This window comes from Gadus chalcogrammus, chromosome 14 (assembly GCF_026213295.1).
Source record: "Gadus chalcogrammus isolate NIFS_2021 chromosome 14, NIFS_Gcha_1.0, whole genome shotgun sequence".
Lineage (NCBI taxonomy): Eukaryota > Metazoa > Chordata > Actinopteri > Gadiformes > Gadidae > Gadus > Gadus chalcogrammus.
Window position 1 is genome coordinate 25,818,857 of NC_079425.1, and position 26,456 is coordinate 25,845,312.

The 26,456-nt window shown below is 47.4% G+C and overlaps 1 protein-coding gene across 1 annotated transcript; it reads right to left on the reverse strand.

The window, feature by feature from the left end:
- Positions 1 to 404: 404 nt before the first annotated feature.
- On the reverse strand, positions 405 to 4,576 carry LOC130403455 (cytochrome P450 1A1). The gene is made up of 7 exons (XM_056607818.1): positions 4,468 to 4,576; positions 3,122 to 3,982; positions 2,774 to 2,900; positions 2,575 to 2,664; positions 2,087 to 2,210; positions 1,629 to 1,715; positions 405 to 1,387 (listed from the first exon to the last, which is right to left on the reverse strand). Exons 2-7 carry the CDS (start codon positions 3,959 to 3,961, stop codon positions 1,096 to 1,098), a joined length of 1,560 nt encoding a protein of 519 aa, XP_056463793.1. The 5' UTR covers positions 3,962 to 3,982; positions 4,468 to 4,576; the 3' UTR covers positions 405 to 1,095.
- Between the last annotated feature and the right edge of the window lie 21,880 nt (positions 4,577 to 26,456).

Below are 26,456 nucleotides of genomic sequence, written 5' to 3' on the forward strand. Positions count from 1 at the left end.
GGAGGTCCAACTATGCCTGCTATGTCTCTCTCTAAGTTCTTTGCTATAAATATGTTTTCAGGGTATTATTAGCCCTGCTTGTGAATCATTATCAGGTTTTGTCATCTGCTTGGGCCATAGAAGAGGAATCCGGAGCCAAAGTAAACTCTATGAAATATTTTATTTATAATTTATTCAAATTTACACCCCACACGTTTATAAAATTCTAACTAAATAACACAAAAAATACAAAATATTTGTATAATAGCATGGAAAGCAATAGTCAAACTCTTTTGGTATTCTGTTAAATCATTTGACAAATGAATACAATTATTTCATGTTGGATATATATATAGACAAAGATCAAAAAATATTTGATACACACTCAAAATCACATTTTGGGATACAAAGACAGCTTCAGTGTAATATGTAAAATACAAAAATAGCTTAAAAGTCGGAAAAAAAAAACAATTGCTATAAAGCAAGTTTCTGTTCAGCAGTTTAGTTTATAGTTCTGTGATCACCTGGAAAGGACTTTGAGGTTAATGAACTGATGATGACGACAAGGATGGAAGCAGATATTAGGCCTTTAAACCCAAAGCACAACAAGATCAAAGCAGGAGACTCAGCCAATGTCGTCCAACTGCTATGATTGAGAGGTTGTCTCCTCAGTCCTAGAGAACAGGATATTCGCCTCTGGGAAAGGGTTGAGAGCCATCATCCAAGACGGTCTGACCTACAGCAGGTCAGCTTTGAGAGCCAAAGTTGCAACCAGTCCCCCAGAATAGAGGGACGTACTTTAGGGGGAAAGTAACGACCAACATTGTACAAAATAAATTACTTCTCAAATGACAAAAAAACATAACTTTGCAAGTCCAAAACCTCGGGGCTCTGCCGGCCGAAGGCCTCCAGAGATTATCCCTCCATCGCCATCGCCTCAGCAGGACAACTTCAGAGAGCAGAGCCTTGACCTCTCGGAGAAAGACTGGCATGAATCGGAGGTCAAGAAGGCTGACTCCAGGCTCCACCTATACAGACAACACAGCCTCATACGCGGAGGCTGCGGATATAGCAGACAGTACGTGTACGGTGTCTTTAGCTAGCGGGGCGCGGGCTTCACTCCGTGCTCCGCAGCGTGGCGCGCAGGTGGCAGCGTTTGTGCTTCATGGTGAGGCCGTACTCAGGCGTCATGTCCAGCGGCTCGCCCGGCACCGCGTGGAAGGTCAGCCTCTGCACCAGGATGGCAAGGAAGAGGAAGACCTCGTTGCGCGCCACCATCTCGCCGATGCAGCGCCTCTTGCCCATGCCGAAGAGCATCACCTTCTCCCCCGCCAGCTTGTTCAGCTCCGAGCCGTCGGCGCTCAGGAAGCGGTCGGGGTTGAAGGTGGACGGTTCCTTCCACAGCTCCCTGAGGGAAGGAAGACAGGCAGCGCGGTCAGCCAATCAGGGAACACACTGGTAGTACAGTAGTCAGAGGCGGCCAATCGGGGAACACACTGGCAGTACAGCAGCCAGAGGGGGCCGATCAGGGAACACACTCGTAATACAGCAGTCAAAGCTGGCCAATCAGGGAACACACTCGTTGTACAGTTAGAGGGGTTGCTTGTGTGCGTCAGCTTGATGCCATTGGACGCAAGCATTGTACTTACGGGTCGTGGTTGATCTGCCACTGGTTGATGAAGACGCAGGTGCCTTTGGGGATGAAGTAGCCATCGAGAGACGTGTCTTTTGTGGCGCTGAAACCAAAAAGAAAGCGTTCCAAAGTCGGCTCCTGTTTATTATGCGAGTTATGCGAGTTTTTATCTCTATGTACACTATCTGGTGTAGTCTGCCAGTGCGGCCTTCTGGGTAGGTAGACATAATATAAAGTGAGGGGTGGGGGATCCATCTCCTGGACAGCTGAAAGGACTAAGCCGTGTCACCAACAAAACCCTGCTCAGGGGCTCTGCTATGGGGGCCACTCAAAGCCCATCATAGGGTGATAACCCGGCCAAGGTTTAGGCTTTGATACCGGCGCGCCCTTTAATGTATGCGGTCCCAGTGGTGTGAGGCCCTTCAGATGAAAGCACCTGTGCATCAGCACATATGGAGTTATTCATAGGCTCACCAGTGAGGGATGGTGAAGGGCAGGAAGGAGGAGTGACGGAAGATTTCAAAAATAAAAGCCTCCAGGACGGGTAGGTTGTTTCTGTCGGCGAGCACGGGGGACCGGCTCAGGCCCACCTTGTCCTCTGATGGGAGAGAACACGGCAGGCTGTTACTTTACTAGGGACTACACTATCACATTTGGCACATGATATATCAATCATATTTAAGCAGAGCCCCCAAACAGTTTAATTAAATGAGTTTAAATGATCAATAGATTAGCTTCTCAATAGATGATGCTACTTTAATTTGCTGTAATGTCGAGTAATCCACTAGCTTATCAAACATATCTAACATTATATCTACGAATACTTTGTTCTACTTGTAAGTTATTTGCTGGGATTTCTTAAAATAAATAGCTTATACAAACTGCAGTCAAATTAATTATAATCTCAATGAAAAAATGAATGGCTGAGGTAGAATCTGAGGAGAAAGTGAACCGAGACTCACTGATCTCTTGGTGAAGCCTCTCCTGCATCTCGGGGTGGGCCACCAGGTACATGACGGACCAGGACAGTGCCGTGCTCACCGTGTCGAAGCCTGGGAGAGCAAACAGCTGTTAGGAAACACCTCGCCCTGCGTGCTGTGTCCGCTCGCCAGCTGTTGCGTCACGCCGGTTCACAGACGAAGAAACACGGCCGAAACTCACCGGCTCCGAACAGATCGTTGACAATGCCCACGATCTTCTCGTCTGACATCTGGATGTTGGAGTTCTCATCCAGCTTCCTGTCCTCGCAGTGGTCGATCAGGGAGTCGGTGATGTCCCGGATGTTGTTCTATCGGAGAGCAAAGTGACCCGCAAAGATTAAGTACAACTCAATCAGGTGCATAGCACAAACAATGGCAGACATGACGGCATTCAGGTCCGTGCTCGACCCTTCAGTCTGTTCAGGTCAGATGATGATGAGGTGCTTTTAAATTAGTGTTGTTTTGTTGGGCCTTTTCGGTCAAACGAGACAGGACAGAAGTGTATCGTGTTTCCAACAGCGCTGCCTACCTTGTCATAAGTGTTGTAGTGGTCGGTGACGATCTTCTGCACAAAGGTCACGAAGCGTTCGTTGATGGCCATGAACCTCTTCATGGTGGCGTTGGGGAGGAAGCGCAGCAGCGGGATGAAGTCGGCCGGGTTGCCGCTGCCCACCACCTTCCCGAACTCGTCCGAGAGGTTGACCAGGCTCAGCAGCTCCTGGTCCTCGTGGCCGTAGCGCCGGCCGAAGCACATGCCGCAGATCACGTTGGCCACGGACACCACGATGTGGCGGAAGGGGTCGAAGCTGCCGTCGGCTACCATGACGCTGGACAGCTGCTTGATGAGGTAGTCGCCCTCCTTGCAGACGTGCTCCTCCAGCATGCAGGAGTACTCCGGCGTGGTGCCCTCCAGCGTGGAGAAGGAGCGCAGGGCGCTCATGGCCAGCTTGCGGCGGGCGCGCCATACGCCAGCCTGGTCGGTGCTGAAGGCCAGGCTCTTGCCTTCGTTGATGAACTGGAAGCTGTAGAGGTCCGGGCGGCCGGCGAAGTCGTCGCCCTGCTTGATGAGCGCCTGCCGCACCGTCTCGTGGCCGCTGAGCACCACCACCGGACGCATCCCGATCTGGATCTGGAAGATGTCCCCGTAGCGCTGGGCCATGGCCGTGAGGCTCAGGTAGGGCCGGTCGCCCAGCTCCAGGACGTTCCCGATGATGGGGAGGGGCTTGGGGCCCGGGAGCCGGCGGAGCCCCTCCGGGACGTCGGTGTGGAGGAACTTCATGAGCATGTAGATCAGACACACGGTGATCATGGCAACCAGGGTCTCAGACACAGACACCGAGCCAATCAGGGGGAGGATCATGAGAGCCATGGTGACGCTCCTGTTACCAACCTGGAGAACCAATGAGAGAACATTAATAATGTTAATAATAACAATAATATTTATAATAATAATTATAATAATAATAATAAAAAAATAATGATAAAAATAATAATGGTGAAAGAGATGGAGGAGAGCCCGAAGCCTGTATTTAAACACATACACCTTGAACCTGGAGCATAACATGTGGGGATTTGTTTAGAAGATTAAAAGAGCGTCGTTGGCCAATGCAATGGTTGTCTACTTCTATGAAGCAAGAATGCATTTAATAACTGTTCTGGAACAATGCAAACCGTGCAATGTTTCGCCACACCTTAGCAACTTATAATAATATGAATAAACTCTGTAAATGACAGCAAGTTAAGTTTTGAAATGGAAGCAACTGCAATGATGCAAAAACTTCAAAGAAGCTCATTGCATAACAAAGTCATAATGTGTTTTAAAAGTATGATAGAAATTCTTAAACTTGCATTTCAATAAGTGTAAAGCCACCTTACCTAGCTGCACAGCAAACGAGATCCCTTGAACAAAGTGGAGGAGTCGGTATTGAGGTGAGGTGTTTGTTATTGTCCGTCTTGGAGGCTCTTTCTCTCTCTCCAAACTAGAGAATGGGCACGAGCTTTATAGTGCGCTGCACAGATTCATTGGTTGTTGTTCATGACGTAATCTATCGCTCTCTAGCTCTCGTGTGCTCTGCCTCTCTCGTCTCTCTCTGTCTCTCCCTCTGTGTGTGCGTGTGTGTGCGTATGCGTGTGCGTGTGTGTGTGTGTGTGTGTGTGTGTGTGTGTGTGTGTGTGTGTGTGTGTGTGTGTGTGTGTGTGTGTGCGTGTGTGTGTGTGTGTGTGTGTGTGTGTGTGTGTGTGTGTGTGTGTGTGTGTGTGTGTGTGTGTGTGTGTGTCTCTCTCTCTCTGTCTCTCTCTCTCTGCTAGAAGTGGCGGCATTTTGAAAGAGAAGAAGAGATTCCGAAGCGGAGAAATCAATTCAGTTTAGTTTGACTACTTGAACTGTAGATATATTTGAAAGATAAAATACCTGCGTTTGGGCAAACTATTTTGTAATTAGCCCAATTCATTGATGAGATAAAAACTACGTTTTGTTTATTATTAAAGATATGGAGTTTAATTAGGTCTCTTACCATTAAATAATTTCCATGCGGGCTGTAGAGTAGGCGATAGTTAGGGTGAGTGTCCTAATTAATGAAATATTTGAAAAGATAATAATGGCCTCATCATTGGCCTTTGTGATGCATTATTTTAGCATTTTATTTTTCATTGAGTTGTAAATGTGAAGTGAAAAGTTGGATTTGAAAGATGATTCCATTAAACGTCCCTATCCGTGAGCATAACCTCCGGGCAACGGGTCCGAGAGACTTTACTCCCGGTTCCTCAACAGTTAGGTGCACAGCAGCGAAGTTCACACGCGACCGCGGCCGCTCTTGTGCAAACTGGTGAACGCATCGCGTGCTTCACCTGAGAGGAGTTAAAGATTGACCAGTAGCGTGAGAGCGGAGCACGCTGATCAAGCCATAGTCTCTCTCTCTCTCTCTCTCTCTCTCTCTCTCTCTCTCTCTCTCTCTCTCTCTCTCTCTCTCTCTCTCTCTCTCTCTCTCTCTCTCTCTCTCTCTCTCTCTCTCTCTCTCTCTCTCTCTTTCCCTCTCTCTCACTCTGTCTCCCCCCCACTGTGGGATGCTGTGGGTCGGGGGAAAGCTGTGTCAGCACGTCGCAGGCAACATGAGTTCAATGCCATAATTATTTGGTGAAATGTTGTAAGTTATGGCTTTATAACTATACATATATATATATATATATATATATATATATATATATATATATATATATATATATATATATATATATATATATATATATATATATATACTATATATACATATAATATATGTAACTTTATAACTGTACGATTTTTGCAGAATTAAACGGCCTATACTTTGTTTTTTGGGATCTGATCAACTTAGAGGACAAGTCCGATTAATGTCCTGTTTTGCATGTTAAGTGCCAATTCATTTTTTATCAGATGTTTTATATTTCTTATGTAGCCTATACAAGGTGAGACTGCTTGTTTTGGCACCAACATTTCTGAGCGTTTCATTCAATGTAAACGTAATAATTATTAAATTAACATTCTGAAAAAAACACATATTTTTCTCTTTTCTTTTTAAGTTTCTTGTTAACTCCATTGTCCTCACAGTGGAACACTTTAATGAGAAGGAAGCCTGAACATAATCAGGTTATTAAGAAACGCACCGTCACAATAAAAAGTTATGCAGTAGGCCTAGGAAAAACAACAATAGAATTCAAACATGACGATGATAAATAAATAGAAATATAATTAAATATATATATATATATATGTATATATATATATATATATATATATATATATATATATATATATACGCACCATATTGATCACGTATTAAACCCACTGCTTCGAGTGTGTGGACTTAGTGTGATTAAACATGACTTCCTGTTTACGTTAACATGCGTTCAACATGTATAACGGCCGGATTGACTCCAATGTCCAACATTTGAACATGTGTTTAACATGTAAAAAAGTGAATTGACTCGTATGTTTAACATGTTAGGCAGCGGTAAGTGAATTAAAATTTCAAGTCGATGATGTTTGGTGCTGACAGCTCGTCTGCTTCAAACATATTTTATTATGTTTGGGAATCTTATCGATGACAAATTAAAACCAATATGAACTTTAGATACGACTCTGCCAAAAGTTTGTAGCATAGAAAAAAAAAAAAATCATTTTTGTTAGGATACAGCAAATAAAGAAAAGCTTCAGGACGGAGGACACATCTTTAAAAAACCTCCGCAGATCTGTCATCACAACAGACGAACACAGATAAATGCGCAAATGTATACGTATACGTATTATAGAGACACAATTTGGCCCACATCTTGCAATGAAATATTATAGATGAATATGTTTATTAATGTGTCCATAGGCCTATCAGTTTTCTGTTTCATAATGTTAAACAACTGTCTGGACAAGGAATGAACTCAAACCCTTTCATGTTTAAACCTTGGATGTTCCATTCGTTCCAGGAAAGAGCATTAAAGTATTATTATCTAAAGTATTATAAAACAGCCTCAATGAATGAATAAACGACCAGCAGTCTATGTGTTTAGTGCGCACTGGGACCTGATGATCAGCCAATAGGATTCCCACCCCGCCGTCTCGTGCCTGCGCCTCGCCCCGTGGCGGCGCGCCTGTGGTGCTGCAGTTCGCGTGAGAAAGCGGAGCTCCCGCGCGGTGGGCTGGGGGGCGGGGGGGCTCGGTCTTCGGGGCAATCCTAAATCTGCTTGGTCAGTCACGCGAAGGCAGCAGCAGCAGCAGCCTCTGGAAAAGACACAAGCGTCTTAGCGTCAGAACAAAGAGAGCGGGACTGCAGACTTTTTTTTTTTTTCTTCCCTGGGCACAGAGGTGCACATATTTGCGCGCTATAGCTTCTCTAAAGGCGAGGATCTTGGGCTTTGGAGTCATGCAATCCGCCACTCAGGCTTCAGACATGCAAACCGGTCAGCCAGAGTCTACTGCCTCCGAAAGCCCCGCACAGAGGCAGCCAGTGCGCAGACAAAGCGTGTGCAGGCTTATTCCACAAGTTAGATCAATAAACACAAATCTGACACAGTTCAAACGGGTTCCTGACTGAACACTGACGGCGCTGAGGCCTGCAGCTCAGTGATGACACGCGTTCACCCATCAAACCAATTCATTTTAAACGCATCGGTACTTTTTACGCGCAAAAAGTAAAAGGTAAAAAAGGTTTCAGTCGGCCTCGGTCTATTGCGTAAAAAGTACCGAACCGTCATGTTTTATCTGTGAAATGGAGGGCACAGTCTCTCCAGTACTGCCTTCATTATAAATTCAACGCAACAAGTTACTAAACCATCGTGAGGAAAGGGTCCTATGTTGACTCTACATGATATACATATAAGGATATCCCTCCAAGTTTGACGTGCTGTTTCATGGATCACAATGTAGACATCCGTCAGCTATAGAAAGGTTACGAATCTGAACAAGTTGGCGGCCTGGTATATGTGGTCAGGTATGTCTGCCTGTTCTGGGGGAGATCACTCGACTGTTCTGAACCTTCTGATCCACGTAGGTCCTCCCCAGTCTCCAACGCGTCTGGTGAGCAGAGCAGGCAGTGGCGCTGTGGGCTGTGTGTGTGTTTGATAACTCGAGGTGGCTCAAATCATTCCACCTATTCCTCACTGCCTGAGTGCCTTTTAGCAGAAGAGCAATAGGTGAAAAACCCTGTTTGGCCCACAGCCATAAAGAGGGAGGAGATGAAAGAGCTAACGACTGAAGGTTGTCACGCATGCACCGCAGCAGGTGTGCACAGGTATCTCTGTGGTGTGTGTGTTTGCACAGATGTGTGTGTGTGTGTGTGGGTGGTGTGTATGTGTGTGTGTGTGTGTGTGTGTGTGTGTGTGTGTGTGTGTGTGTGTGTGTGTGTGTGTGTGTGTGTGGGGGGGGGGGGGGGTGTGAATGTGTGTCTATGTCTCTGTGTGTCTGTGTTTATGTCTGTGTCTCAGTTCGTGCCTCTGTGTGTGTATGTCTGTGTCTCAGTTTGGGTTTGTGTGTCTCTGTGGGTCTGTGTGTGTCTCTTTCAAGTCATGTCTATGTGGAGGTAGATGGGAGCTTGAGAATAGAGCTAGTTTTTAAGCTCAGAATACAAGTCCAAGAAGTTCGGAGTTGATAAAATGTAATGATTCCTCCTCTTCCACATAAAGAAAAGTATTTCAAAACCTTTTTTTTTTCACAACTTGCAGATAAGCCATTAAAATGAAACAACAATTCCAGGGTTTACTTATTCAAGAAGCAAAATTCAACACAAAAAAAGACACAAAAAGTGTCCACAATTCTCTCAATCAGAGGAAGTAAATAGAACACAGATCTGGCTGTTGTTTGGCCTGTGACCGTCCAGTGTGCCTGGACAGCCATCGCTGGCTCATCCACACACAAACACACAAACACACACACACACACACACACACACACACACACACACACACACACACACACACACACACACAGACACACACACACACACACACACACACACACACACACACACACACACACACACACACACACACTCACTCACTCACTCACTCACACGCACACACACACACACACACACACACACACACACACACACACACACACACACACACACACACACACACACACACACACACACACACACACACACACACACTCACTCACACGCACACACACCTCTGAGCATTGCAGAGGACATAGTTGGTATAACAAATCCACAGGGAGTTTTCGGTGACCCAACGTCCACATCCGTCTTGTTTCTCAAACAAAATAGACAAAAGTTGAGTCGAACGGGGAGGAGGGAGGAGGCTGGGAGTTGGGGGCCCTCTGAGGACGTGGTGCTGGGGCTCGGTGCACATGGTGCTGGGAGCTGGGTGCTGGGTGCTAGGTCCTGGGTCCTGGGTGCCCTCTGAGGACATGTGGCTGAGCTTGCGTGCGCCCCGGTTGGTCCGAGCTTAGCAGGATTACATTGGAGCACAGATCATGACACCTCCCTGGGATGGGACTGCGTCCTGAGGTGAACTCGTTCTTCATGGAGCAGAAAGACGCACAGACAGACGCGCTGATGACCAGCGTGAGTGTGTCGGGGTATTCCTCAAAAGGAGACCTAATTTTATTAGAACCAATGACCAAACAAGCCGGGACGTCATCTTCAGCCTCTCCTATCGATTCAAACCTGAGTTTTAAGTTTGCTCCGGCCCCAATGTGATGCTTTCATATCACACAACATGCTGGTGGCCTCTGGCAGGACGTTAGAATTAGATCAATGACAGGTTCGCCTCAAGAACCAGGAGACAATCGATAGATAAAGAGGGCCACCGCAAAAGGGTCAACGCTATCTCCCTGTCACACGCTATCACATACACACACACACACCGACGCAATCACACCACACACACACACACACACACACACACACACACACACACACACACACACACACACACACACACACACACAACCCCACACACACACAAAATATCATTGAGCAACACGCTGCCTTTGTATCCCTTTTCCCGACAACATGCTTCTGTAGTTCACTCCCACCCAAGGGGGGGGGGGGGGGGGCAATTGTATCACCTTCCTCCCCTGACCGCGCGTGAACACGAGATTAGTAACTGAGCTATCAGTGCCCCCCTTAACCCCCACCCCCACCCCCTGCTCGCCCCTCGCGAGCCAATGTTCGCGCAGCGCTGCAATAACAAAGTTGCGTGCGATTGTGGAATTATCTCGCTCATCCATCTTTCTGTCACCTCTCTCTCTTTGTGCACGAAGGCGACAGACTCACGACTTCGTAAGTCGGCGTCGCGAGAGCGCGCACGCAATCACCTGAACCGTGCACACTTTGCGTGCGGTGTGTTTGTTAAGAGCAGATATGAATAATAAGCTTGACACACACTAAAGCCATGATGCGTGAAGCGCATTAACCTTCTGCTCCCCCGCCCCGCAGACTCCTGTTCCCCGCCCGCTGCGAGCCAATGGGAGCCGCCACTGCCCATTCACGGGTTAATCATTGGGTCGCAGCCCCATAGCGTGCAGACTGTGTTTGGTCAGCCCTTGCCAGGGGTGACGAGGCTGTGTACAGAGAGAGGCGGGAGATAGGCGGCTGCAGGTCGAACGGGGGGTCACTTTCTATCAAAACAATCACCGGCCGTTTCACGAGGCACGCAACAACGGGTCTGACTGGAGGAAGTCCTGCAGGACGGACACGCGTTGCGGTTTTTGAGGGTCAACGTAATCTTTTAAAGCACACGTGACCGAGTCAACGGACTAAACTCAAAGCATGAAATATTGCGTGTGGCTCTTTACAATTGTTTAAAACTTTTATTTTTAACATACCTATGGCATTAAAAACAATAAGGCAATAAGCCTCATACCCCATAACGTCATGTGTGTTGCTTTGTGTGACCAACTGTCCTGCCCCCCTTTGTGATGCTGACTCTGCTACTCTGTCTCTGTTCTGTTAGCGGACTGCTGTATAACTGTTAGGTGTGTGTGTGTGTGTGTGTGTGTGTGTGTGTGTGTGTGTGTGTGTGTGTGTGTGTGTGTGTGTGTGTGTGTGTGTGTGTGTGTGTGTGTGTGTGTGTGTGTGTGTGTGTGTGTGTGTGTGCTCCCGTGTGAACAGTGTTGCTCTTGTACCCCACAGAAGGCCGATCCACTGGGGCTGTTTAAGTAATCCATTTAACTCTGTTCAAACACAACACAACCTTCCATAGACTTGGACAGGATGTCCCATGTGACCTGCTCTGGGGCTTGTGTGTGTGTGTGTGTGTGTGTGTGTGTGTGTGTGTGTGTGTGTGTGTGTGTGTGTGTGTGTGTGTGTGTGTGTGTTGGTTAGCTGAATAGAAGGGACTCATAATCACTTGTCATTCATAAGTCGTCTTTTAACAGGGCACCAAAACAGTTTTCCAACAAGCATTTTTCTCCCAACATCACTCCACCACATGGTCTCTAAAAACAGACGACATGAACAAGGTGTCCATGTTTGAGTGACATATATGTATCCCCAATAATTAGTCCCGCCCTTTTGACAGAAGGTAAACAAAATGTAAAACACCAAAGTTCCCGTCCCTTTATCTCTGGTATCAGGGAGGAGGGACGCTAAACTCAGTCCACACTCCAGCACTGCACTGTTCCATCTGATAAAGCCCCTCCTACTTTACCTTGATTGATTGTATATCTAACCACATACAGGAAGTGATTCCAGACACGCGTGGGTGTCTGTGTGTACAGACAGTGTAGTTGAGCACTGAAGTGTCCTGATTCTAACTGCAGATGCCTCTGTTCACACAGAGGCAGGTCGTACTATAAATCTCTGTCGTAATCCCTTTCACAGCGTTTACCAAACACAATTATAGATGCAACACCGCAGGCCTGTGGCTCAGGAGGTGGAGCGGGTCATTGGGTAACCGAGTGTAGAGCTGGGAGGACGTAGAGACGGCCGGCTGGACGCTTGCAGGAACGCACACACAGCCCATTAAAGATGGCCGACCTGATAACGCAGTGTTCCGGCGCAAAGCACAGCAGGCCTGGGAATTATCCGAGAACTGCCACACCTCAAAAACATACGCCAAGTGTTTGCGTGTGTGCCTTTGCATGTATGTGTGCGTGGGAGTCTTTGTCTTTTTGCATGAGTGATCGTAAGTGTGTCAGTGAGTGTTCTTCTGCATGTGCAGGTGTGTGTTTGTGGGATGGCGGCCGTAGATCCAGGCTGGTGGAGGGTGAGGTTGAGAGAGAGAGAGAGAGAGAGAGAGAGAGAGAGAGAGAGAGAGAGAGAGAGAGAGAGAGAGAGAGAGAGAGAGAGAGAGAGAGAGAGAGAGAGAGAGCAGACAGGAGAGAGAGAGAGAGAGGAGAGAGAGAGAGAGAGAGAGAGAGAGAGAGAGAGAGCAGACAGGAGAGAGAGCGGTGTGTATAATTGTAGGGAGGAGAGACGGTTCCTGATTGAACTTGCGCTTCGCTGCATCTAGTTGTTCCTCCGGCCAAAAGTCTCCCGCAGTAGGGAAGACGAGTTTGTTTAGTTGGGGAACAGTTAGTACAGATGTGCAGATTATGTATTGAGTAACTTATTGTAATTATAGTTATCACAGCGTTGCTATTGAAAAATTGCCAGCACAATCCTGTTTGAATAAACAAGGCTGGAGAGGTTCAAAACAACGCGTGCAGGGGTCAATCGGGTGCGTTCGAATAGGTTCTGGTTAATTCATGCCTATCTCCCTGGGCAGGAGGGCCAGGATGTGCTTCTGTGGAGCTCATTCAGAATACCTCCCGCAGCACTCATCCAGGATGACTTGACTCGGTCCTGATCACGGCTGAACAATAGAGGCTCAGGTCGGACACACAGGGGAAGTGACTGAATGTAAAGGAATGACAAACAGCTCTCTGTGAATCACACATGCGGTCGAACAACTCAAATTAGCAGAAGCCTGTTATTAGAGTGCTGCTCCCTTATTACACACACACACACACACACACACACACACACACACACACACACACACACACACACACACACACACACACACACACACACACAAACACAAACACACACACACACACACACACACACACACACACACACACACACACACACACACACACACACACACACACACACACAGCGTTGTCATCGCAGTCCAAAATGTAAATAACAAACAGGGAACACACAGAGGTGCTCTCTAATCTGCAGAGATGTGATCAGTGTATTTGCATCAGAGGAGATATTCGGTCTATCTTCATGCACAATCTCTCACCGCTGCATCTGTAAATCCAGCATCATGCATGAGGGACTTGCTAATGGTTATCTTGGAGCTGGGAGACCACCTGCTGTGGCTATCTCCTCTTTCATTGTCTTTTGAGTCGGACATCGACATCATGTATTCAATATAAATCTAAAAACTCTTTTGCATGTGATTCATGATAGATGCTTCAGAAGGATTCGAACCATGAGGTGACTTTAAACACTAAACTGTTTCAATAAGAAAACAAATAATAAGAATTATTTTGTGTAGGACTTTGAGAGCAATGTCCTGACATGTCTTTGAGGAAAAGAATATTAGCCAATTAATTGAAAGGAATGTTTACAGGTGTAATGTCGTGCTCAGCAGGTCGCTCAGAAGGAAACGTTAAATCAATCTTGCTGACACACCCATGTAACTATGAAAACAACCTTTTTGTGAATGACATATGTGGCAGAACACCATCTTCCTCTTTCTCCCGCCCTTCCCATCTCTGTCTTTCTGTCATCTTTATCAACGGTTACATCTTAATATCTCTGATGCCTGGAACACAGCTGGAATGAGCCAACGTAAGACATGCAGCGCTGTTGTCACAGTGGGGCGCAGAGCTACTGTAGCGTTCCGAAGGATTACTGGAACATGCAGCCATGTAGATGCATACTTTAATCAAACCAAAGACAAAGTCAAGTTGAAGGAATAGCAGACAGCAGGACCACAGGACCATTACCTCTACAGGGTGGCCAAGGCAGCAGTACCCCTGCTTCATGGGGGCTAGCCCAGTACGTGTTCTTTCATGGAATTCTGCTTAGTCTAGAAGGACCAAATAATACACTTACTTGCCTTAATGAATGGATGATATTGTTTTGTAAGACCTTCACAATGACTCAAACATAGTATAACTTTAGAAATAATAAAATTTGTCAAACAGACCTGGCGTTGACTTGAATATTTCGTCCAATTCGCATATTTTGACTTAAAATCCAAATCCCATCCTCAAATACACACAACGGTTAATTTGTAAAAGTTTTTCGACCTTTGTGTAATTTGAACCCGAGTCAAGGCAACACTATCACCAAAAACCCAATTCATCAACATTCTCTTTAACACACACACACACACACACACACACACACACACACACACACACACACACACACACACACACACACACACACACACACACACACACACACACACACACACAAATATGGAGGCAGACTCACACACACACACACACACACACACTTAGGCAGACTCACACATATGTAAACATGCATGTTTGCACAGCCATAAATGCATCATTACGTACTGCGACTCGCTTGTGACCTACAAAGCAGATGTCAGGGAGAGGGGCTGATTCACAGAGGTACCTTAAGAACAAAAATCTTCTTAAGAAACAAAATCTTCTTAAGAAACAAAAATCTTCTTCAGATTGGATTTCCAATGAAAGTAAAGAATAAGCGCTATTCACCAAACGCTATCTTAAGAATGTTTGTATCCTTTCAGATTATTACTGGAAGAAAAACAAATCTGGAAAATTGTGATTTTGAATTTCTCCTTGATTTTATTCTTTACCAAAAGATAGCTTGTCTTGATTTACCAAACTGATAATTTATGTCTTGCTTTTAATCTGTATCATTACTAATCAGTTTCAGTTATAATTTATTCTATTTCTTATCTCATTTTACGGTGTCTTCTCAGGATTTTAAGTCTTTACTTAGGTCATTGATTAATACTTATTCACACTCGTTCGCCCTAAAGGGATCATACTTAAAAAAGTTTTAAGAATAAAATAAACCAACTTATGAAATAAATGTAAGAAGCTCTTAAGAAGATATACATGTATGTCTCTTAGGAAAATACTGAGGAGCTGCAATTAAGAACATTCTTAGAAACGTATTAACAAGTTCTTCTTGGCAAACTTCTTAAGGATTATTTTAAGAAACCGTTGTGAACCTGCCCGAGGACTCAGGAGTCTGAAACAAGTCTAGTCACTCAGACAGCGCCTGAACGCTGGCAACAGAGAGGAACCCCAGCCTCCACCAGCCTCAACCAGCCTCCACCATCCTCCACCAGCCTCCACCAGCCTCCACCATCCTCCACCAGCCTCAACCAGCCTCCACCATCCTCCACCAGCCTCAACCAGCCTCCACCAGCCTCCACAAGCCTCTAGCAGCCTCCACCGGCCTCCACCAGCCTCCACCAGCCTCTAGCATCCTCCACCAGCCTCTAGCAGCCTCCACCAGCCTCTAGCGGCCTCCACCGGCCTCCACCAGCCTCCACCAGCCTCTAGCGGCCTCCACCAGCCTCCACCGGCCTCCACCAGCCTCCACCAGCTTCCACCGGCCTCCACCGGCCTCCACCAGCCTCCACCAGCCTCCAGCGGCCTCTACCAGCCTCCACCAGCCTCCAGCGGCCTCTACCAGCCTCCACCAGCCTCCACCAGCCTCCACCAGCCTCTAACGGCTTCCAAGGCAAAAAAAGGCGGCATTTTATCTGATATATGCATGACGCACAAAACATGCTTGAGTGCATACACATGTTTGTTAGTGTGTATGCACGGGTTTGTTTTGCATGCACGTGTGTGTGTTTGCATGCATGTGTGTGTATGTGTGTGTATGTGTGTGTGTGTGTGTGTGTGTGTGTGTTTTTGTGGGCGTCTGTTTCAAGGTGTCAATAGGTGTGTATAGGTGTCTGTGTGGGGCGTGACAGCTCGCTCACACCCTGGCGTGGTTTGGCCTCAACCGACTTCATCAAAGGCGTCCCGGCCTCGTGGTTGGCTGAGCAAGAAAGGATAGCTGAGGCCCAGAGTTACCAACAGCAGTTATATGTTCACGCTGGACATTGACAAGCGGGCCGGTCCCTAGAGCTCAGCTGCTCATTGGCTGCCTCGTCTGCTCTGCTATCCGTCACATCCCTTACTGATTACTTAAGTTGCTCAAATCATTCAACGTTTCTCATAAAACCATAAGGCACACTGTGGTGTGTCTGTGCGTGTGGGTTTGTGTGCGTGCTTGTGTATGTGTGTTTTTTCGTGAGGATGTCCCATTCCTTTATTACCTTTGTGGTTTAGGAGGCATGAAGCAATGGTCTACAACCCAGGATACACACTGCGTACGCACTGCAACCACACCACACACTGCCTGCATGGTGCCAGGCCAAGAAATCCCTTTTTGGATAAATTCACCTTCATAAAGTCTTTAAAAATGTTCGAAGACCACTGCGATTTTCATTTAATTTCTTAAATTGTTGAACCGTTGATTTGTTGAACCGCTGAACCGACTGTTGGCCAAGCTGTGCTGTGATACTATATTGTTTGTGTGCAGATCATCATGACAGTCAAATTGTACCTAAATTTATCGGCTTATTAATAACTCTGTGATTAAGAATAGGCTGCTTCATGCCAACACACGGCGCTTGCGCACACACATCCCCACCCTGCCTGTTGTTTACCAAGCAACTTATATAATACTGCAAGAGACACACAAACACACTCACACACAGAAAACACACATTAATGTTTTTTATACACACACGCAGGTACATACATACACAAACATGCACGCACATACTCATTCATGCACACACACACACATGACCACACACCCACATATGCACACAACAGTTACATTAACGTTTGCTTGCACACACACACACACACACACACACACACACACACACACACACACACACACACACACACACACACACACACACACACACACACACACACACACACACACACACACACTGTTACTAATAATACTACAACATACTCACACACAATCGTTCTGCAGATTGTGTAAGTGGATTTGTTGACTTTGTGTTTTATTTGCATTCTTCAGGAAGTTGGCAGATCAAAAGGATAGAGGAAATGCCGTTGTTTCCTGAGGGAAGAGCAATCAGAGCAGACAAGATGAAAGGCCGATCCTGTCAAAGATCCAGATTCTAAATCAAAATCAATGTTTTCTTTTTTCAAATGTCTCACACATTCAAACACACACACGTGCATGCAAAAACAAACACGTGCATACACACACACAAACATGTGTACACACTCAAGCATGTTTTGTGCGTCATGCATATATCAGATAAAATGGCGTCTTTTGTCCTGGGACCGCTAAGAAGAGCTCCTCCCCCACGCTCTGGTTTGATTAACCCTTCATCAAGTGAGGCTGTCCCTTTCCCTGCAGGCCCCGTTGCAGAAGCTTGTCCCGGGGGAAGCATGGGTGTGACGGCCCCTCTCCGTCGCCAATCCACGCTGGTCCCTGGAACACCTGCAGAGCCGCCATGGCCTGATGATGTCATCACTAAAGCTGATGGAATTATCCGCCATCACTTTGGCTTGGGACGGAGGAGTTTTGAACACACAGAGCTGAACACAGAGGAGGAGAAGAGCTGGACACAGAGGAGGAGAAGAGCTGAACACAGAGGAGGAGAAGAGCTGAACACAGAGAAGGAGAAGAGCTGAACACAGAGGAGAAGAAGAGCTGAACACAGAGGAGGAGAAGAGCTGAACACGGAGGAGGAGAAGAGCTGAACACAGAGAAGGAGAAGAGCTGAACACAGAGAAGGAGAAGAGCTGAACACAGAGGAGAAGAAGAGCTGAACACAGAGGAGGAGAAGAGCTGAACACGGAGGAGGAGAAGAGCTGAACACGGAGGAGGAGAAGAGCTGAACACAGAGGAGAAGAGCTGAACACAGAGAAGGAGAAGAGCTGAACACGGAGGAGGAGAAGAGCTGAACACGGAGGAGGAGAAGAGCTGAACACAGAGGAGGGACTCATCAGTAGGAACGAGGAGCTGAGAAAATACATGTTTTGTCAAAATACTTCGCCCCGTTGAAGAATAGAATCGAAATAGTGTGTGACTGGACTTTGAAGGTAGTCTCAGGTGAAGCAGTAATACTTTTCGGTTTTATCAGGTGAAATGAATTATAATGCAATGAAGTTATCAAACTCTCACCGGCTCAGTCTTGAAAAGACAGCAATCATCCAAGCTTGCCAAAAACATAGTCTGCTAATTGCAATAAACTGCTTATGTCGAAACAGACTGTCTGTTGTCTCTCCCTCTATATAAACATGAGTTTGCACGTATGCATTTGCGTGTGTGTGTGTGTGTCTGTGTGTGTGTGTGTGTGTGTGTGTGTGTGTGTGTGTGTGTGTGTGTGTGTGTGTGTGTGTGTGTGTGTGTGTGTGTGTGTGTGTGTGTGTGTGTGTGTGTGTGTGTATATGTGTGTACATGCATATTTTTGTGTGTGTGTGTGTGTGTTTGTGTGTGTGTGTGTGTGTGTGTGTGTGTGTGTGTGTGTGTGTGTGTGTGTGTGTGTGTGTGTGTGTGTGTGTGTGTGTGTGTGTGTGTGTGTGTGTGTGTGTGTGTGTGTGTGTGCGCGTGTGTGTGTGTGTGTGTGTGTGTACGTGTATGTATGTGTGTGTGGGGGGGGGGACCAGTGGGGGCAGCTCAGGTTAAGGAGTCAGAAGCGTCACTACAGGTTGTTAAGATCCTTCTTAAGATGTTGTCTAAGGAAATTCTTAAGTTCCTAGGAATGTTCTTCACTGCAGTTCCTCAATGTTATCCTTATTTCTTTGTAAGTTATTTAATTATTTTAAGTCGTCAGACTTTTGGACCGTATAGTATCAATTCAATCACGTGTCTTTTCTATAAAAAAAAAGACAGCAATCATCCAAGCTTGCCAAAAACATAGTCTGCTATTTGCAATAAACTGCTTATGTCGAAACAGACTGTCTGTTGTCTCACCCTCTATATAAACATGAGTTTGCACGCATGCATTTGTGTGTGTGTGTGTGTGTGTGTGTGTGTGTGTGTGTGTGTGTGTGTGTGTGTGTGTGTGTGTGTGTGTGTGTGTGTGTGTGTGTGTGTGTGTGTGTGTGTGTGTGTGTGTGTGTGTGTGTGTGTGTGTGTGTGTGTGTGTATATATACATGTGTGTGTGTGTGTGTGTGTGTGTGTGTGTGTGTGTGTGTGTGTGCATGTAAAATGACTCCTTAACCTCAGCTGCCCCCACTGGTCAGCTGCCCCCACCTCAGCTGACCAGTGGGGGCAGCTCAGGTTAAGGAGTCAGAAGCGTCACTACAGGTTGTTAAGATCCTTCTTAAGATGTTGTCTAAGGAAATTCTTAAGTCCCTAGGAATGTTCTTCACTGCAGTTCCTCAATGTTATCCTTATTTCTTTGTAAGTTATTCAATTATTTGAAGTCGTCAGACTTTTGGACCATATAGTATCAATTCAATCACGTGTCATTTCTATTAAAAAAATCCTGAGAAGTGATCAGAAAATTGTGTCGTTAGCATATTGTGAAGCAGCCTATGTCTAATAATAATATTAACATACATATTGTCAATCAGTGGCACCTGATTGTGAGATAAAATTAAAAATTGAAAAAAAAAATTGAAGATAAAATGAAAAAACAATGAGATAAAATGAAAAATTTAAGAAGCAATTTAATCTATATCATAGATGCTACAATTTAATAGCAAGTCCTAAGGCAAGCTAAGTGTTATCTTATAGTTAGGAATAGAACAAGAACAAATGTAAGATCTTAGTTTTCCTAAGCAATGATCTGAAGAAGTGGATCTGGCCCCAGCCGCTGTGTCAGGCCAGTCTCCCTCCGATTGCAACATGACAGCGATTCTGTTTCTGACCTCAGCCTCTTGTGAAAGACAGGCAGAGAACGCACACGCTATGTTCCCGCTGTAAACACACCGCGCGCTGCCCCGTCCACTCGTCAGCCCGTCCGAGGAAACCGATTCTCCTCTGTTTAGCGTTCTGCCCTCAGATGCCATAGGGGCCGTTGAACAAACACAAGGCCTTGACTTGTCTGTTACTGTCGTCCTCCTCCGCTCCTAACCCTCCTGTTGATGTACGCCGGTTCACAGGCATGCCATCTCCGTCACCCTGCGTGTGTCCAAGAATATCAACCGGTCTTCAGTTTCAGACGACAGGTAATTGAACAGCAGGTGTGAAAGATCAGCTGTCAGCGCGGGTCTCCGTGGAGACGGGGGAGTGTGAACACGGACGACGGGACGTGTTGCTACATGCGCTTGTTTTGATGTCTGTCAGCGCCGATGGATACTACATCATCGGGGACTTTTTTCTTAAAGAGACTTCGATTTTTGTGTGCATAAAATGTTCCTTTTATTTAATTTTCAAGAGAGTGGTTGACGGGGCAACATTGTTGGGATGCAGACGGCTGCAGGAACACGTTTAACGTCCCTGGTCGGAGCAGGAGGTGCTCAGGACGGTAATGTGCAGGTAGAGGCCCCCCCACCAGTGAAATGTGGGCTAATAGTGAGCCTGTGCTGACACGAAGCGCTACACCCTGTAATGTTTGTTTCCTTTTTTTGAGCAGTGCTTGAAGTCTTCAAGAAGCATAACAAGGTATTCCGAAACGCACGTAGAGGGTTCTAGCTGCTGGTTCTAGCAGCCCCATCGTCGCTAGATGTCAGTTTGCCTTAACGATGTGCCCTAACGATGTGCCCTAACGATGTGCCCTAACGAGACGTCATGACGAGGAGCCATAACAAGTTGTGCGCCTGATTGTTATTGACATATTCATTTGTTAAGATTATAAATATTATGCCTGAGCAGCAGCACCCCCCACCTTCCTGTCTTCCTCAACGCCATCCTTCCCCCCACTCCTGTTCTACCCTCAGGGTGCGTCCAACAAACACCTCAGATCTGCATCCTTAGGCTACGTGATCCAAGTCGCTATACCCTATTCCTGTGTGCCACCAGTTCATGACACTTAGAGCAATCAACGTTTCCTTAAAACGTCCGTATCCTGAATAATGATACAATGCCTAAACACAGACAGGGGGAATCAAACCTGCGGCTCATGAACGCCACATGCTCACGGTTTCCGACGCTGCTGGTGGAGCCAGCTGTAATGGCCATGTTCTGGACCTGTTTACTGTGCTGTGGTTCTACCTGTCGGCTGTCACGCACGCTCACACCTCCCCGCCGCGAGACGGAGAAGAAAGAGGGGCCGTAAAACAGCAGGGGTCAGGAGGTCACCGGGGGGGCTGTAGAGACCAAACGCTCGTCCTCACGCGAGGCCACTCTGCAACCGGAGGCCACGTTTCTCTCCCCCCCTCCCGGCCCTCCCCCCTCCCCAGGGAGAGGGACCCGTCCGTCCGGTTTTCCCCGCCCGCTGTGCTGTGCTCCATGTGAACAGCGTGTAAATGATAGAGGAAGCCAAGGTGTATAGCGCGAGGGCCCGGGGCCAGGAGAGTTTACACAGCGCTCCTCCATTAATCCTCCCTCTCTAACCTCCTTTTATCCAACGCCGCCGTAATGATGCCAATAACAGGCCGCCCTCCTGAAAGGCGCTCCTCAGCCGCCCTCCTGAAAGGCGCTCCTCAGCCGCCCTCCTGAAAGGCGCTCTGCAGCCGCGCTCAGAGTGGTTCTGCAGCAACGCTCAGAGTGGTTCTGCAGCAACGCTCAGAGTGGTTCTACTGCGCTGCTCAGAGTGGTTCTGCAGCCGCGCTCAGAGTGGTTCTGCAGCAACGCTCAGAGTGGTTCTACTGCGTTGCTCAGAGTGGTTCTACTGCGTTGCTCAGAGTGGTTCTACTGCGCAGCTCAGAGTGGTTCTACTGCATTGCTCAGAGTGGTTCTACTGCGTTGCTCAGAGTGGTTCTACTGCGCAGCTCAGAGTGGTTCTACTGCGTTGCTCAGAGTGGTTCTACTGCGTTGCTCAGAGTGGTTCTACTGCGTTGCTCAGAGTGGTTCTACTGCGCTGCTCAGAGTGGTTCTACTGCGTTGCTCAGAGTGGTTCTACTGCGCTGCTCAGAGTGGTTCTACTGCGTTGCTCAGAGTGGTTCTACTGCGTTGCTCAGAGTGGTTCTGCAGCAACGCTCAGAGTGGTTCTACTGCGTTGCTCAGAGTGGTTCTACTGCGTTGCTCAGAGTGGTTCTACTGCGCAGCTCAGAGTGCTTCTACTGCGTTGCTCAGAGTGGTTCTACTGCGTTGCTCAGAGTGGTTCTACTGCGTTGCTCAGAGTGGTTCTACTGCGCTGCTCAGAGTGGTTCTACTGCGTTGCTCAGAGTGGTTCTACTGCGATGCTCAGAGTGGTTCTGCAGCAATGCTCAGAGTGGTTCTACTGCGTTGCTCAGAGTGGTTCTACTGCGTTGCTCAGAGTGGTTCTACTGCGTTGCTCAGAGTGGTTCTACTGCGTTGCTCAGAGTGGTTCTACTGCGTTGCTCAGAGTGGTTCTACTGCGCTGCTCAGAGTGGTTCTACTGCGTTGCTCAGAGTGGTTCTACTGCGTTGCTCAGAGTGGTTCTGCAGCAATGCTCAGAGTGGTTCTACTGCGTTGCTCAGAGTGGTTCTACTGCGTTGCTCAGAGTGGTTCTACTGCGCTGCTCAGAGTGGTTCTACTGCGTTGCTCAGAGTGGTTCTACGGCGTTGCTCAGAGTGGTTCTACTGCGTTGCTCAGAGTGGTTCTACTGCGCTGCTCAGAGTGGTTCTACTGCGTTGCTCAGAGTGGTTCTACTGCGTTGCTCAGAGTGGTTCTACTGCGTTGCTCAGAGTGGTTCTACTGCGTTGCTCAGAGTGGTTCTACTGCGTTGCTCAGAGTGGTTCTACTACGTTGCTCAGAGTGGTTCTACTGCGCTGCTCAGAGTGGTTCTACTGCGTTGCTCAGAGTGGTTCTACTGCGTTGATCAGAGTGGTTCTGCAGCATCGCTCAGAGTGGTTCTACTGCGTTGCTCAGAGTGGTTCTACTGCGCTGCTCAGAGTGGTTCTGCAGCCGCCGACGTAGCGGTTAATGACGGGGATCAGCCCTGATCCTATTGAGCTTTTTATATATAGAAACGCTAATTATTCAAATGCCTTAAGGAAACGTGGGTTAGATTCAAGATAGATTGAGGATATATTTAGGAAAGATTCAGTTTAGATTTAGGATCTATTTAGGATAGATTCAGGCAATATTTACGATAGATTTACGATAGATCTACTAGAACTGTGTTCTGATGGGGTCTGTTGTTCCCCCCCCCCCAATGGAACATAGTCGTGGCATCGAGAGATCGTTCTCCCAGACAGGACCCCCTAGACCTGTCATGGCTGGAGGCGGGCTAGCCACGCCCTGTAGTGGGGACTGGACCCAGGCCAACCAGCACCGCAGGAGGGGCGGGGTCAGAGAGATCCTAGCTACAGGCCTGTGTTCAGGGCGGCAGGCTGCAGACAGTAGCAGCAGCAGCTAATCAGCCCATTAGTCATCAGCACGGCCACAACTCTCAGGCCTGTTAGCCGTCCCATTAGCAACACCCCTGACAGCGGGCGGCCCACGGTCGGAAGAGGGTGTGGCCCAAGACAGGTCCTGGAAGAGGAACAGGCTCAGAAAGTAAGCTAGGCTGCTCAGCGCCGCCCCAGGCGTCCTGCACACTTTTAAGAATGAGCTCCTTACTTCTGAAGAATAGCGTGTCAAGATTGCGTGTCTGGCTGCTGCAGACCACGCCCGCACCTGTCAGGTGTTCCGTGGCATGCCTCCGTTCCGTGCAGGATCTGTGTGTGTGTGCGTGTCTGTGACTTCTTAACATGTTAAAGAGATAGGAGGAGTGTGTTGCATGTGTGTGTGTGTGTGTGTGTGTGTGTGTGTGTGTGTGTGTGTGTGTGTGTGTGTGTGTGTGTGTGTGACTGTGTGACTGTGTGTGTGTGTGTGACTGTGTCTGCGTGATTCTTCCATTGCACGTTAGGAAGATTGATTCTTCCATGGCATGTTAAGGAGTTAGCACAAGGGGGTATGCGTGTGTGTATGCGTGTGTGTATACGTGTGTGTCTGCGTGTGTGAACGTGTCATTCATCGCATGTTAAGAAGATTGATTCTTCCATCGCATGTAAGGGGATAGCATGAGTGTGTGTCTCTTTGTGTGTTTGTGTGTGTGTGTGTGTGTGTGTGTGTGTGTGTGTGTGTGTGTGTGTGTGTGTGTGTGTGTGTGTGTGTATGTGTGTGTGTTTGCATGCTAGAGTGTGTGTGTGTGTGTGTATGTGTGTGTGTGTGTGTGTGTATGTGTGTGTGTGTGTTGTGTCTAGGAACACACAACACACACACACACACACACACACACACAAGCACACACACACTCAGGCATGAAAACACACACACACACACACTCAAAAGCATGCATGCACGCACACACATAAGGGCAACGGCAGGATCTATTTATTATCGGGTTTGGATTTCGGGTCTCGCGGTGGATCATGTTTTTATTGGTCCAAATATCGATTGTACTTCGACTTCCCAGTGCTCCTGTTCCACTCCTCTTCTCGTCGATTTTGTGTCCGTCAGCATGTGGGCTCAGGTCGGACGAATGACGGCATGATGAGGAATGAATGAATGAATGAATGACTGAGACAGCTGTCATCGAGCAGAGCCTTCCCACCGCGCAGAGCGAGGAGGCTGGAATGAATGAGCGCCACTGTTCTGCACTCAGGGTGAATGGAGCCGGCTTCATTCATAAATACTCTCCTCAGGACACACTGGCAACAAGCAGAGGGAAACAAGGAGCTGTTGGATCCATCAGCACTCTCTCCAGGGCCCTGGAGGATTACTCTGTCATGTGCAGAGGCAGCCGGTTTCATCGTCTGTGAAGTATGACTCACGTAGACGAAGGGTAGTAGAGTTTTTCAGGAACAGCAAATAAATATGTAAATAACAAAAGGATCAGGGCTGTTTCCTTTGTGAGATACTGAGTCTCTCCTTCCATTGTTACCATCTGCCCTTTGACTGATTCACACACACAGACACAAGCAGGCACGCACGCATGCATACACATACACCCTCAAAAAAGCCTTGCACACACACACACCCTCAAACACACACACACACACACACACACACACACACCCTCAAACACACACACACACACACCCTCACACACTGCCTTCGAAGAATTTAGATCTCAGTAGCAGTTTATTCTTGACGTGAGCACACTGATCCGGGACAGAGATAGAGCATCTCATAGTCACTCTGGTCAGACACTCACGCACTCTAACATTCTCCATCGCTTCCGCTCTCGCTCTCTCTTTGCTGCTCACACACACACATACACACACATACACACATCCATACTCATACACACCCACACTCCTACACCAACGCCAACGCCCACACACACAGACACACACCTACACACACCTTCACCCAGACCGAAACCAACGCACACATGCATTCTCACACGCAAACAAACACACACATTCTCACACAAACTCATGCACGTACGTACACACACTCCTACCGCTGAAGTGTATTTATTAAGGATGACCATGTCGTCTCAGCGAGGAAATTGCTGTCCTATAGGAAACATCTGGCCCAGACCCCCTCTCCTCGAGTCTGCTCTATGGTCAGGCCGGCCCAGATGCCATCACATAGCTGCAGTGGATTGTGAGAGGCATGACAGCCATGTGACCTGAGACAGCGATGTGACCTGAGACACTGATGACCCCGACTGGCTCTCAAACAATGCGGTACGATTCCTGCCGTCACACATGTCGCCTTACCTTCTCAGTGACCATGACCACAGGTCGTTCTGACTTTGGGGAATAAACAAGGTCTTTGTGTGTTAAGTGCTTGTGTTGTAGAGTTAACATGTATTTGCTTACTTCTCTCTCTCGTTGATATACGTTTTGGTTTGCTTTTGTGTATTTAGGAAATTGAGGAGGCGGCAATTTAGCAGAGATAAACCTGCACTGCACGTGGTTGACTTCTCAAACACACATTTCCAAAGGTGTTTATTTGATCATTAAACAATTCTCAACTTGCGCTTTCAAAGAGTGTCTGTGATAGGTTCCAAACCTCCCTACTTTAACATAAAGGAGACCTCTCTCTGGTGCCCCTACAGGCATGACGGTGTACGGCACTCACTGCGCCGTGCACTCTGTTGACCTCTCTCTGCTGCCACCTATCTCTCCCCGGGGGAATTTCCAGTTGCATGTCAAGTGGTGAAGGAAGTGAGATAATCTCTTTCACCGTCTCGCGTTTCGCTCACCGACATACTTCTTAAATTGTATCATGTTGTTTTTCCTGATTCTTGTTGCCAGGCGACGTCTGTACTTTCAGAGTTGGCTGCACGGCAGGGGGCGGGGCTTCTGGATGAGAAGCCTGTCAAACACACACACACATGCACACACACGCACACA

Coding starts and splice junctions, on each gene's coding strand:
- LOC130403455 (XM_056607818.1), bottom strand. CDS start 3,961: ATGGCTCTCATGATCCTCCCCCTGATTGGCTCGGTGTCTGTGTCTGAG. Junction 2,901..3,121: donor ACTACAACACTTATGACAAG/GTAGGCAGCGCT, acceptor GCTCTCCGATAG/AACAACATCCGGGACATCAC. Junction 1,388..1,628: donor TGGCAGATCAACCACGACCC/GTAAGTACAATG, acceptor TCCTTCCCTCAG/GGAGCTGTGGAAGGAACCGT.